General features: G+C 42.8%; 1 protein-coding gene across 4 annotated transcripts; it reads left to right on the top strand.

The window, feature by feature from the left end:
* The first annotated feature begins 797 nt into the window (after window positions 1-797).
* Window positions 798-10,332, top strand: CTXN3 (cortexin 3). Of its 4 annotated transcripts, XM_045838052.1 has the most exons (4): window positions 798-1,293; window positions 4,212-4,394; window positions 8,309-8,450; window positions 9,123-10,332. In XM_045838052.1, the coding sequence occupies exon 4, from the start codon at window positions 9,222-9,224 to the stop codon at window positions 9,465-9,467; it is 246 nt and encodes an 81-aa protein (XP_045694008.1). In that variant the 5' UTR covers window positions 798-1,293; window positions 4,212-4,394; window positions 8,309-8,450; window positions 9,123-9,221; the 3' UTR covers window positions 9,468-10,332. The 4 variants fall into 4 exon arrangements, with proteins under 4 accessions (XP_045694008.1, XP_045694006.1, XP_045694009.1 ...); XM_045838050.1 differs by lacking the exon at window positions 8,309-8,450 and having other exon boundaries at window positions 803-1,293; XM_045838053.1 differs by lacking the exons at window positions 798-1,293; window positions 8,309-8,450 and adding an exon at window positions 2,484-2,607.
* Window positions 10,333-13,283: the final 2,951 nt, after the last annotated feature.

The raw sequence follows: 13,283 nt of genomic DNA on the forward strand, positions 1-13,283 counted from the left end.
GAATTCGCTGAGGTCTGAGCCCTATCTAGGATTGTTTTTTGTTGTTAGCACATATGGATTTTTCCTCTTAGAAAATGAGCTATGCTCTAGCCCCCTAAAGCTACAGGGTAAGGGCTGACTTCTCACAAGAGCTGAAGAGACAGTAGAGCTGACGGGCACAGTCAGAGTGAGCTTTAAATACCATGTACCCCATCATTTGGTGGGTGGGTGTTGTCGCTAACTATGCCTCTACTTCAACAAAGAAAGTGGTGAGTTGCCAGAAACCAGGGATGTTGCATCTGAAGGATTATGCTGAATCCTTTCCAGAGAACGACTTTTTGTAAAAAGATAAATTTTATCCTAAAATATTTTCTAAATTTACTTCGGCACTCTATCCAAGGAAAATAGTTTAAGTATTGTGCCATGGGAACTACTATCCGTAGAATTAGAACAACTTCCCCTCAGCGAAGGTCTATCTTTATGCATCAGGTGGTGTCAGATGGCCTGTGTGGGGTGGGGAATCTGCCAAGGTCGCAGTTATGCAGGCTGGCCAAGGAGACACAGGGCAGGCATCCTAAGCCTAGCACATTTACAAACAGGTGGTGAAATTAAAATTTTGTTCTTTTTTAATTTTTTTTCTCTTGGCTCCCATAATTGCTGCTTTTCTTTAGGTAAAACAGCCTTTTTTCTTTTTTTTTGTCTTTCATCTCCCAAATGCTAATTTGATGCCCTTCCCTAGGAGTCTTCTCATTAGTTAAGTTGGCCTGAAGGTCATAAACCATAATCGATATGGTAGCTGCAAGGTGCTAATTGTCGTCCCCAGAGAGGGACAGTATCAACAATCAATGGGGAAGAGCAGAACACTAGTGGATTTGTGGCTCTGGTTTTGAAAAGGTGTGGGAATGCCCTGTGATGCTTTCCCCCGTACTCCTTTTGAATGTTAATGCTTTCTTGGGGATGATTTCAGACACACTGCTAGGATACTGCCTCTACTCGCTGAAGCAGAATCCTCTGAAGAGTTGCTGAGGCAGAACTGAAATCATCGTTCGCCTCAAAGAAGCAGCCGTGTTGGCCGCTAATGATGCCTCACACAGAAAGACGATGCTCCTTTAACTCAAGGGTTTTAACGGGAAGTTTCTAAGCCTGAAACAACAGCTTTAGATCTGGGGTGTGCCATCAGCTGCTCGCAGCCACCACTGTCTACTGCTTTCACACAGCCCGGTCGGTCAGGAGGAATGGAAACTGAAGAAGCTTATAACTACCTGTAACAGTTCCACCAGGAAATGGATCAAGTGTTTGTTCAGTCAGATCCAGGTACTTGACCAAAACTGTGTCTGTGACAGGCTAGTTAAATGTTTTTCTCTAACTTTACAATTTATGCATGAGCAATAATTGCATAGATGCCTTTTGGATCCAAGTTCTGAATGCAGAGCTAGCTGTCAGATAAAGTCTAATTAAACAGTTGCTAGGTGAAGTTAATGTGGGGGGAGGGAATGTAATGATGCTTTTGTTTTTAAAGCATGCGTAAATTTACAATGCTACTGACACTGGATTAAGGAGTAATAAAATAGGCTTTTTTCTTTGCTAAGCTGCAGTAAATTATTCATGAAAGCTATTTATCCATGACAATATTTTTTTTTCCTTCACCTCAAATATCCAAACTCCCAACATGTAAGAGGGATGTTTAAATTTGTTTACAAAGGATCGCAACTCAACAATTCAGAATGATAGTGGGGACTGGCCGTGGCGTCCCTGGGTGACGGGCAGTGTGCAGCCTTAGGCTTGGGAGGCATCCGCAAGCACTCTTTTCCACTGGGAAACAGAAGGAGAAGCAAAGGAAACTGGGTGGAGTCGTAATGTGCACTGCTTGAAGTCAAAAGGTCCAGTTTGCTAATGGTGTCTTTTGATACCCCCAGCGACTGACTTGAGACTAGGTGGTATTTTTCTGATGTTCTCAGCCATGCTGCAGCCTTGCCCTTCTGCCCCTTTAAAACTCTTTAAGCAGATGTTAGGAAGAAGGTGAAGATAGGGAAGAAGAAAAGCCGAGGTTAGGGCTCGGGCTGAAGAGAAAGGTCTCCTGCTGACCCAGAGCTGGCAAGTATGGGAATGCAGGGTCCACCCCAATCCCAGGCTGATGAGTCTGCAGGCTGACTTTGCGGAGGCAGAGAGCTGGAGGGACCAACCCCAGGTGCAGCACTGGGGGCTGGCAACAGTTCCAAAACTGCCTGTTGACATTTGTAGCTGACCACATTCACATGTCTTTAAAATCATTGTTTATGGGTTCTCTAGTAGCATTGGGTCTCTCGTCTGAGTGTATAAAATGATATTCACTCTTAGCTGTCCAGTGAATTCTGAAGCAGCAGGGCTATTGTATTGGAACAGGAGAGCTGTATTTGGAAAAGAAGAATATGGAAGTTGCGGTGTATTTATATGAGCCAAAAGAGGGGTTAAAATGCATGAAGTACCTGCAAGAGCCAGGAAATGGTTCCCTGAAGTTCTTGGCTGGCCACCAAGAGGGCCATGAATTGTTTGAATTTATAGGAAACATTTTGTATCTTTGTGTATATATCCTGGAAGGCAAGTTACTGTTCCCGGAGCTCATACACAGAATTTCTACAGGATTCAGAGGTATGCACACAATTCAGTTGCTTACATAGTGATTTGATTGCTTAGGGGATGAGGTGGCTTTTGTGGAGGGCTCCCAAAGGTAGGGGGGAATGTACAATAGGGTCAAGGTGGGGTGTTCACATGTCTGGGGGTTGTGGAGGGTGGGTGGGCCTCCAGATACTCCAGTTATGCAAACAGCAATGCAGTGGAGGCTTTCTTTAGCTCAGAAAGTAGAGAACAATTCTATTTCACCTCAGTTTCAGGATATGTATTATTTTAATCATTGAAAGCCACATTAACATTTCAACAGTCAGCTTCAGAACTGTGGCAGAATAATGCTGCACTTTGAGTCAGTTTGTCTCTGCCAGTTGTTGCAAATTCAGTCCTGCTTGCCTCATCAATTCCCTTCCTGTTGCAATCTACAGATCGGGCTCCCCAGTCTGCTGGATAAATAGAAATAAGGTACACAGGGTGTCTTTACAGGACGAAGTGTCCTGTCTGTCACATGCGCAAGTACTCTGGACAAGCCTGTGAGTGTTCTTTCTCAATGGACAAACTGTTTTTACACCTACTTTTGAAAACATGTCAACTCACATAACTAGGCTTCTGGCCTAGAACTTTTAGAAATTAGGTACAGCAATTATGTGGTTTCGGAGTACTTAAAATACAGACAGCATTGCTTAACTGCGCCCTGTTCACTGTTAGCAGCCGAGAGATGATGACTTGCTATTCACTCCAACATGCCAGAGAGAAACTTGCGATCCAGTATCTTTAGGGGGATGCTGCTTTCTTGGTAATAGATTTTTTTTTAACTTGGGGCAATTTACTTATAATCTCTATTGTTTTGTGTGCTGGTTTGCATAATGGAAATCAGAAGTAAATCTTACTTTGCATAAAAATGGTGTAAAGAGAATATACCCATTCACTATCCCCTACTTACTGACCACTCACTGCACACCAGGCAGGACTGCACGTGCACTGACTCGGCCACAGCTGTTACTGCGACGCGGGCAGGAGGCTGAGCACAAGAGCCGGTGCCCACCGACGTGAGGTGGCGGAGTGAAACGCCTGTGTGCGGGGCCGCGTGTGCTCAACGCAGCCTGCTTCTGTCGCTTCAGAAAGAAGAAGAGAAACGTGTCATTGCTTTAAGATGTATTTTCTTCCGATGAAATACTTTTCTTTACTGTGAAGTTGTATAATGAGATGCTAATGAAACGAAATGTCCAAAGGAAGGATCCAAACTTGAGAAGGGTAGATATTGACATTTATAGTCTCCATGTAAGACGTTTGGATTCGAGATATTTCCAATGGCTGCCTTTCCCAATCAAAAAATAAAAAATAAAAAGTGGATTAGGTAAGAAAGGGTTGACCCCCTTGAATAGAGGGACACTGCTTATCTCTAGTTGATTTTTATACTTCAGACCCACCAATCAGCACTGTGACCCGGGAAAACTTAAAGGACTGAATAACTGCCTTTTTCAGATCATGAGAGCTGTAACTGCTAAAGTGTCACCAAGACTCAGACTCTCTGCACGCCTTTGACCCGGGGTCTATTTCAAACACAATGGTCTGACATCCCAGTTCAGCTGGATGACATGCTTTTATTTTCCCCTCTGTCTGTACAGCTGGCACCCTGAAGTTTGAATTCAGTACCCTGGACTGTGAGGGGCTAGAGATTTGAGTGAACCCCTCTTGAAAGAGGCAATGATCATCGAACAGCAAGAAATGCCTCACAGAGTCTGTTGTTTAATGAGGGGAAGAAGATGAACCCCATGGAGACATAAGAAGGTGCTGCCACAGAAATGCAGGTAATGCGCTCTTGGAGAGAAAGCAGAAAACACCCAGTCCCTTTGGTGAGGGGGCAGATGTAGGCCCGCTGCAGAGGTGGTATCGGTGAGGACCTTGGAGGAAGAAGAAAGACCTACAGGCGGGTGGGAATAGGGCGAGGAGGAGGGCACCAGGACTCTGAGCTCACAGGTGGAAACCTGGGGTGTTCAAAGAACAGCAGGCATTGGGGGAAAACCGCAGAGCAGACCAGACCAGGTGAGGCTTTCTCCCCCAGCATCCTGGACTCTGTTACTGTCAGTTTGTTCTTATCAATACATTGATCATTTTACTCAAAACCAAACGTGATTTGATGTTTGTCTCTTTTTAAACTTATTGTAAAGATAAAGTAATATCTTAGAAAAATTCCATTGTCAGAATATGACGTAATTCGTGGTCCAGAAAACAGGTGCATCAGGTCTGCAAGGGGTTAAGGGGAGGGTTTGGGTTTTAGACATTGGAGGACACAAATTTTCTGAGGGAAGGAGGGGCAAGATCTGAGCTCAGAAAGATAAATCTTGACATGGCATGTAGGAAGTATGGGGAAAGAGAGAATGAGCCCCTTTGCAAATTACTCCTAAGTGAGTGTGACTGTGGCTAAGACGGACCACTCACGTGGAGCTGCATAAAATTCAGGGCGTGATTCTGATACTTAGTGAGTATCAGAGTCCCAGGAGCCTGACTTGAGAAAGGGGATGTATCATGTCATCGATGACATATTTTAAATATGACATATTGTAAATTGTTTAAATAAGGTTTCCTTTGCCCAGTGTTAAAATTAGGCTTTATTTCCTGAGTGCGCGTACACACAGACCCAGCAGAGGGTAGACGGGATGTGCCGGCTGTGGGGGGAGCCAGTCAGGATTCAGACGCTGCTGTGCCTGCCTCCTGCTCCCGAGGGAGATAACTGCCTTTTGTGCTTATTAACACTCAGGGCTGTGTCGAAGCCTTCTGAAATCATTTACCTGCCCGGATGTCACTATTCATGTGAAGGAAAAATTCATTATTTTGCTAAAAGCAACTGTGAACATTCTGAAGAAATATTTATACCAAAAGGGACATTTGACTTTAAGACAGACTTTTTTTTAATGCACATGTTTCTGAATATTTTTGTATTGTGGTTACATTTAGTTCTTTTTCTGCATCTTACTATACCTGATGCTTCCTTTAACTTAAACAAGCTGTTGAACTTTCCAAATTTGTAAATTATTGATGAGCTGATTGTGGGTTTAAAAAACAAACAAACAAACAAACAAACAAACAGACTCCCCTAAGGATTTCAATCAGACCTAGGCAAAACTGTGGCATAGTTGGCGTTTCTTTCTAGATCCCTGTGTCTCTAAGTCCCTTTATAACCACCTCCTGGTTTCCTCATCTCTGCCCACCATCCCCCATTACCCCCCAGGACTCTCGTGCTGCGCCACCTCTCACAGCACCTGTGTCTGTCTCCCCCTGTCCTCTCTTGCAGGCCCTCACTCCAGTAAGGTCTTCCTTCAACTTCCCCCCTTTTTAATCCTCACCCAAGGATATGTGTATTGATTTTACAGAGAGAGGAAGGAAGAGAGAGAGAACCTAGGCATGTGCCCTGACCAGGAATCAAATCCTCATCCTTTCATGTACAAGTTGAAGTTCTAACCACTGAGACACCTGGCCATGGCTTTTCTATTAACTACATTTCCCCTCCTTCAAGGAGGAACTGTTTTTACAGACAAATCCCTACTGTTACTATGTCACTTTCCTTGGTAAACTATTGCACTTTAACATCCTTTAATGATATGACCAAATGAGGTAATTTAAATAGGAACTTGGGCACCACAGTATGCTGGGAGGGAAGAGGCTTACAGTTTATAAAGAGCTATAGAGTTTTCAAAGCATGTAATCATGCTGCAAAGAGACCTAACCATGTTCTTGCATCTGCCTTTTAATCAGAACAGGGTGATAAAACTGAAAATTTTTAAATCATTCTAAACTGAATCAGATGACTAGGTTATTTGCTGGGGCTTCTTCAGATGGTTGCCCATCACTGAAGCCTTCAAATGAATGGTGTCCCAGCTCTAAAACCAGAGTTATTAGAATAGCCTAGCAAGTATGAGATGATGAGCTCGGAGAAAAGGAGTTGGCGTTTGGCTTTACAGAGGACAAGGCTGGGGAAGACTGTTCCTGGGTGTCAACACGCTTTTATCAGTGGAGACCAGGGGTGGGACTCGAGGGATGAACAAGGCCCTGCTATCCTCATCACCAAGCCTGTGGATGGGGAGGAATTATCACAGGCTCAAAATATCCTATAACCAGTTCTTTACTGTCTTCACTGAATTTCACAAACCTAGAAATCTTCATGTTGTTTCTCCTGTGTAACTTTAACTGTCTGTATTTCCTTTTTGGTTTGTATAGTGTTTCATAAGGAACTTTGTGAAAATGCAAACCTGTATTTTCAGATGTATTGAGAACAGACATAAAAAAGGACTCTGCCCTCATTTGGCATGGAGAGAAAATGGATTTGGATGGGACCTAGTAAGCCAGTAGGGAGTCAGGGATGCAAGTGTGGGCATCCTCAATAAACCATGAAAAGACAAGACAGAATATGGCAGGGACACCTTAGGCTTCTATTCTACCAATACCTGGCTTCCTTTTGACCTGGCTTCCTTTTGATCTGTCCCTTGGAGAATTTTCTATTTGGTAAGACTAAGTCCAGTCTGGGTATTTGGGGTGGGTACAGATGGCCCTCGTCAGAAGCATTCAGGAGAGCTATGTAGGAAGCTCTGGCCCCATTTCCTGCCCTCCCACCCCCACCAGTTTCAGTTACCTATGGAGAATGAACAAACACCCAAGCAAACCAACACCAAACCCAATCCATGAATGGCCTCTATAGTCCAAAGAAGCTTAGTTTTTAGAAAATACAAATTTCATCTCAATTTTATTTCAAAATAAAAATGAATCATAAGTGATTCCTTTGTAACTATGTCAGCCGTTTTTAAAAAATCAAAGAACTGTAAAATATTTCCCCCCAAAACTGATAACTCATTCCTCTCAGATACTGCTTGTCATTCCCTTCATAAACTGTCTTTAAAACTGTGAATTTAGCCCTGGCTGGTGTAGCTCAGTGGATTGAGCGTGGGCTGCGAACCAAAGTGTCGCAGGTTCGATTCCCAGTCAGGGTACATACCTGGGTTGCATGCCATGACCCCCAGCAACCGCACATTGATGTTTCTCTCCCTCTCTCTATCTCTCTCCCTTCCCTCTCTAAAAATAAATAAGTAAAAAAAAAACCAACAAAACAAAAACTGTGAATTTATGGACTTTGAAGTGTTGACATACATGCAAAGTGTTATGATTACTACTGCTGGACTTCAACGCAATGGTTATAAGTGAGCTGAGGAAGTGTTGCATTAATGCTTTAGATCATAATTTCTATTTTGATTTGATTGCTTGTTTTTACTGAGGGTATTTTTTTTGAATCCATGTTAATTGTCACACCTGACTACTCTGCTATGTAACTTTTCCAATAGACAGATTCATGAGTAAATGTGTCTCAGGGTTTTCTATACAGTAAACTGTAATATAGATACTCTTCTTTACAAAAGTTCATTTAAATAGATTTAGTTCAATATCTGAAGCTTCTAATAGTCTGTGTATATTTCAATTTGCCTTTAAAGCCAAAGAATAATATCCACAGTCCTTAATCTTTCTACCAGTAAAATTTCCTTCTCTTTCCACTAAATGGTCTTCAAGAGTAAGAAGCCACTGTGAGGCTTCTAAAAACTGCAGTCATGGGGACATCCGCAATAGTGTTGACAATAAAATAAAGGAAACAACACAGTCAATCAATTCCTCTGCCCTAGCTCAGTTCTCTAAGTACTTCCTTGGGTCAAGTATTGAAACTGGTCTTCGTTTTCTGCAGAAAAGAGAAAAAGCAGCAGGAGCCCGATGGTTTGGAAGTCCAAGACACCTCCTTTCTCTCATGGCTCAGGCAAGAGACAGCAAAGAAGCATCACAGCTCTCTTAGTCACGTCTTAAGTGAAGCAACACTTTGTTTTTCTTCTGTGTGTACTTTTCAAAGGTTTTTCACAGACATTCATCCACATGAGAGCAACATGAGATACACAGGCATTTCTGCTTCCATTTTCACAGTGTAGTGACCTTTCCAAGGTGTTGCACTCTTTTAGCATCACATGGAGACTAGAGCCCAGAACCCGATGCTCCCCGAGTTTCTATATTAAGCACATTTTCTAGCCTCCATCTCTTTGCACTGAAGCTATAGAGGTCCCTGCCTCCATGGAGCCTGTTGTAGGGTGGCTCACACATGTTGTGTTTAGCCACAGTCCTGGTGCATAGTTGGTGTTCCATCAATGGTGGCATTATAGGAATGATGTAAGAGTAATGTTATTGGAGGGAATCTAGAAGAGACTTGGCAGGGAGACTGGGTTTGGATGTCAAGTTGGCAAGCACACCTTGAGGTTGACATTACCTTGTACATTTCTCCTTTTCTGTACTCTGGTTACCTTCCCTGCCCATCCCTCCTGGCCTCAGGTGGCTGCTCGGAGGACAACCTGGTAATTTCATGCAAGAGTAAAATGTTATACACAGAATTAGGCATCTCTAGTGAACAAGTTTACAGATTCCTTCCTCTCTCTGAAAAACATGACTGTGAGCCTAGAAATAAAGTTGCTCTTTATTAGTCATTCCCCCTTTTTTTTTCTTTCTTCCTCCTGCAGATAACTTAGCCTCTCCAAGGTGCCAGCACCATGATCTCAGCAGACTGATGATGGAACAAAAAGAAACGGGGCGATCCCCTACTCTGTCTTCCTCAGACAATGGATGGAGGACAGCCGGTTCCTTCACCCCTGGTGCCCTTCGGGAACACGTTGTCAGAGTCTAGCATGTCCCTGGAGCAAAAGACCACGTTTGTTTTTGTGATTTTGTTATTTATCTTCCTGGGCATCCTCATTGTCAGGTGCTTCCGGATTCTTCTGGACCCCTATCGGAGCATGCCGACCTCGACCTGGGCTGATGGACTTGAGGGCCTGGAGAAAGGGCAGTTTGACCATGCTCTTGCTTAGCAGGGGGAGTGAGACCCCCTCCTGAGGAGGTGAAGTGTTTCATGTCTTGGCAAAGAATTCTCTTTCATCAGTGTTCTCAGCAAACTGAGTTTTAGCAGCATCTGTTCCTAAGACCACCATCCATGATTCAGTAAGCATGCTGTTGGGTTAAAACATTGAGAACATTGGAAATGGAGATTTATATTACTGACCAAAAATAGATAGGTTTAAATTTCTGTACACAGTCAATGAAGGAACACTGTCGAATGTGTGCAATGGAGAGACCATGAGCATCGATGCTGTTGTAAACTTTGCCGTAGGAGGAAGTGCTACCCAACCCAACCCGGGAATAAAGACCAGAAAGGATCTGGTCTGAATCTGGTGACAGGGCCAAGAGGATGCTTTCTTGCTTTAGTCCTGTCCCTCAGGCTGCTTTATTTTCATGGGAATCTGGGTCCCAGGCAGGGAGTGAGAAGACTATGTTCAGTGGACCAAAAGCAGGTACTTGTTTTCACCTAAAGCAAGGAGCATGGGGAGGCCCTGGCTTACAAGAGATGGTTCCATCCTGGGAAAATACAAGTGAGGATGATGTTTCATTTTTTAAATAAAACTGAAGTCAAAGGTTTATGGTGGTTTTAAAACTATTTGCCAGGGCAGGTACATTCTATGTATTCATATTAATAACATGTGTGGGTGTTGCTATACATAACCTGAATTTATTCTCTTTACACAAACAACTGAAATAATAGGTTACAAGTGCAACCTCAAGTTTATTTGTTTTTTTAAATAAAAAGTTAATTGTTTAGAGGAGGAGACTTTCACGGTCTCAAGAGAACTGTGTGTTTATGACTGGATATAGAAATCAAATAAAGCTTTTTAAGACACAGAAGTGTCTCCTCCTTTATTTCTCCGAGACTAAACGCACTGGAGGCAGTGTGTTATGCGGAGCGCTGGGGGTCTGGGTGCTCTGGGGAAGAGACGAAGAGCAAAGACCATGAAAGGCCACCTAACTCATCCCTCTCCCGCTTCAGGAAGGGCTCCTACAAATTGTCTCATATGCATAAAACCTATTCTAAGCACTATTTAATTCCACCAAAAAGAGAAACACGAAAACCTCTTATTCCAACTTCTATTGGGCAGAAAACGTTGTATCTAAACTAAAGCCCTCAGGCTGTATTTATAGCCTATGTCTTTCAATTTTCTCCTTAGCTAGCCATCATTTTTTATATTTATAAAAAGTTTAAAAGCCACTTCTGTGTAAAAAAGGCAGCCCTTAGTAAACACTGCTGTCTTCTTTCCTTTTTTTTTAACATTCTTTGGGGGGTCTGCCACCTAAGATTTCCTGCTTCATATTTTCCCATTGATTTTTTCTTTACTTAAATAAAATAGCTTAATTGAGAAATAGCTTTACTTAAATAAAATAGCTTTATAAAATTTATGCTTTTAAAGTATGCAATTCACCACTTTTAGTGTATTTAGAGTTTATGCAAACACCACCACTATCTGATTCCAGAATTCTATGTCCCCTAGCAGTTACTTCCTATCCTCCTTCCTCTTGGCCCCTGGAAATCTCTAATCCACTTTCTGTCTCTGTGAACTTGCCAATGCTGCATATTTCATATAAGAGAAATTGTAGAATATGTGGCCTTTTATGCCTGGCTTCTTTCACCAGCATGCTTTCCAGGTACGTTCATTTATACTGTAGCATGACCAGCACTGCACTCTCTTCTCTGATGAAATAATATTCCACTGTTTGGTCACGTCACACTTTGTTTATTCATTGGCTGTAGAGTTTATTCATTGGCTAGTATGAAGAATCATGCTATGGACATTTGTGTACAAGTTTTTGTATGGATATGTTTTCAGTCCTCTGGGTATATTCCTAAGAGTGGATCTGCTGGATGATAATGCTAACTCTATGTTTACTTTTTGAAGAACTGTGAGGCTATTTCCCAAAGTGGCTGCATTATTTTATATTCTCATTAGGAATGTATGAAAGTTTTGATTCTTTTCTTGTCCTCCAACTATTCAACTTTCTTTTTTGGCTGTAGAATTTACAACTGAACATATCACTTCAGGAATGAGTTAGGTTAAAAAAGAGTGAACCACTTCATGGTTTCTACATGCTAAAAGTTTATGATGCCTTCAAAGAGCCTTTGCTGCTACATCTAAAGAAAAACACAGATACTGATCTGTGGTCATCTTGTGGTATATTAAGTCACCTGAGTATTTTGGGTGCCTAAGTAACACATATTTCCTTAACCTACCAATTATAAAGTTTTCTTTTTTCTTCAAATGTACCATGCCATGTATCTCCTTGCTAATTTTTTTTTCTTATTTCATTGGGAGTTTAACCAAAACCACTCAGGTATTTCTTGAGCACCTGCTTTGAGCCTGGCATTTCTAGCAATGGAGAGAAAAAAAAAGCACGGGGTTGGTTTCTGTGCTTCAGTACCTTTCTACCTTGGTGGAGAGCTAAGGAATGAAAGAAGATATGTGCCTGAGTCATTGTCCAAAGGATGAATATGGACCTATGGCTGTTACACCATCGGAATCATCGGGGAGCTATATATACATCTCCACACACTAATTTTTATTACACAAGTTGTACGTGGTCATGGTGAAAATACACAAGCAATATGGAAAATTATAAAGTAAATAGCAATAATCAAAATTGTGTTTCCTTAGGTCACTCCTCAGTTTCTCCTGGAGGGCTTATTGAAAACGTAGATGACTACAGCATGCCATCCCTAGAGGTGGATCCTGTTAGAGTTAGGGCAGTGAACACAGGCTTTAGGAGACAGCCTACGGGACAAATGGATGTAAGCCGAAACAGCCAAGGGAATGCCTCAGGAAACAATGGCTCAGATCCATAGTGCATAAGTTTAAGTGCTTGGTGTAAAGCTTTATGCAATATAAGTCATCATTACGAAAGAAATCTTGTCTTGAGCTAGGAGATGGAGGTATTTTAGATATGTGCGAAGGAAGAGAGGAAGTAAAACCAAAGAATAAGGAGAAGGAGGTGTAGGCGTTGGGGCTTTTAGCCAGGAGAGCAGCCTAGCTGGAGAACGTGGTTGGAGGGGCTGCCGGAGCTCACATGGGAAGGACAAAGGTGGAGCTGAACATTGGAGGGTCCTAAAAAGCAAAACCAAGCACAGGAGTCACTGTAGCTTCAGGAGGAAGACGATGCCTTGCAGAGTGGTTGTTGGTTTCAGTTCCCACCCTTCCTCAGGGCAGCAGTAGAGTCTGCGTCTATAACGGGAACAGACTGAAATAGCCACCTGCACTCTGTGAGGCCTTTGAGCACAGGCCTGCCAGTAAGTGCCACAGAGCCTCCCAGAGCCTGCTCTTTCTTTCCTCCCTCCATCCCCCACCCCCACTCTATTTTTGTGTTTCCTTCTCAGGTTACTGCTCCTTGTTCCACCTCCCCTCACTGGGTCTCCCTCTCCCCTGCTCCCTTGTCCAGAACAAGAGTACCATAACAAGTGATAAAAAGCTTTGGGCTATTCAGACTAAATTGATCCCTCCTGTGAGAAGTGCTAGCTCTCAGTTCTAATTATTCAGGGCTCCTTGGGGTGAACAGCATATTCCCCAAAAGGTCACATAAGCCCTCTCTGTCCTGGCTTTCTGGCTACAGGAGTTACAGTGCAGCATTTTGCCTGCCTTACAAGATATTTATAACGAGTGCAGCTGCCCTCTACCGTGTACATCTGCATCCCAAGATGAAAAATTACTTTCCCAAGGTCACTCTAGAAGAGAGCAGCCTTCTGATTGAGAATAATGTGGCAAATTCATTCTCAGTCTGAGTTCTGACTGGTTTATGCCCCCAAAAGACCC

Source organism: Phyllostomus hastatus, unplaced genomic scaffold (genome assembly GCF_019186645.2).
Source record: "Phyllostomus hastatus isolate PE091 unplaced genomic scaffold, TTU_PhHast_1.1 phas_contig_254, whole genome shotgun sequence".
Taxonomy (NCBI): domain Eukaryota; kingdom Metazoa; phylum Chordata; class Mammalia; order Chiroptera; family Phyllostomidae; genus Phyllostomus; species Phyllostomus hastatus.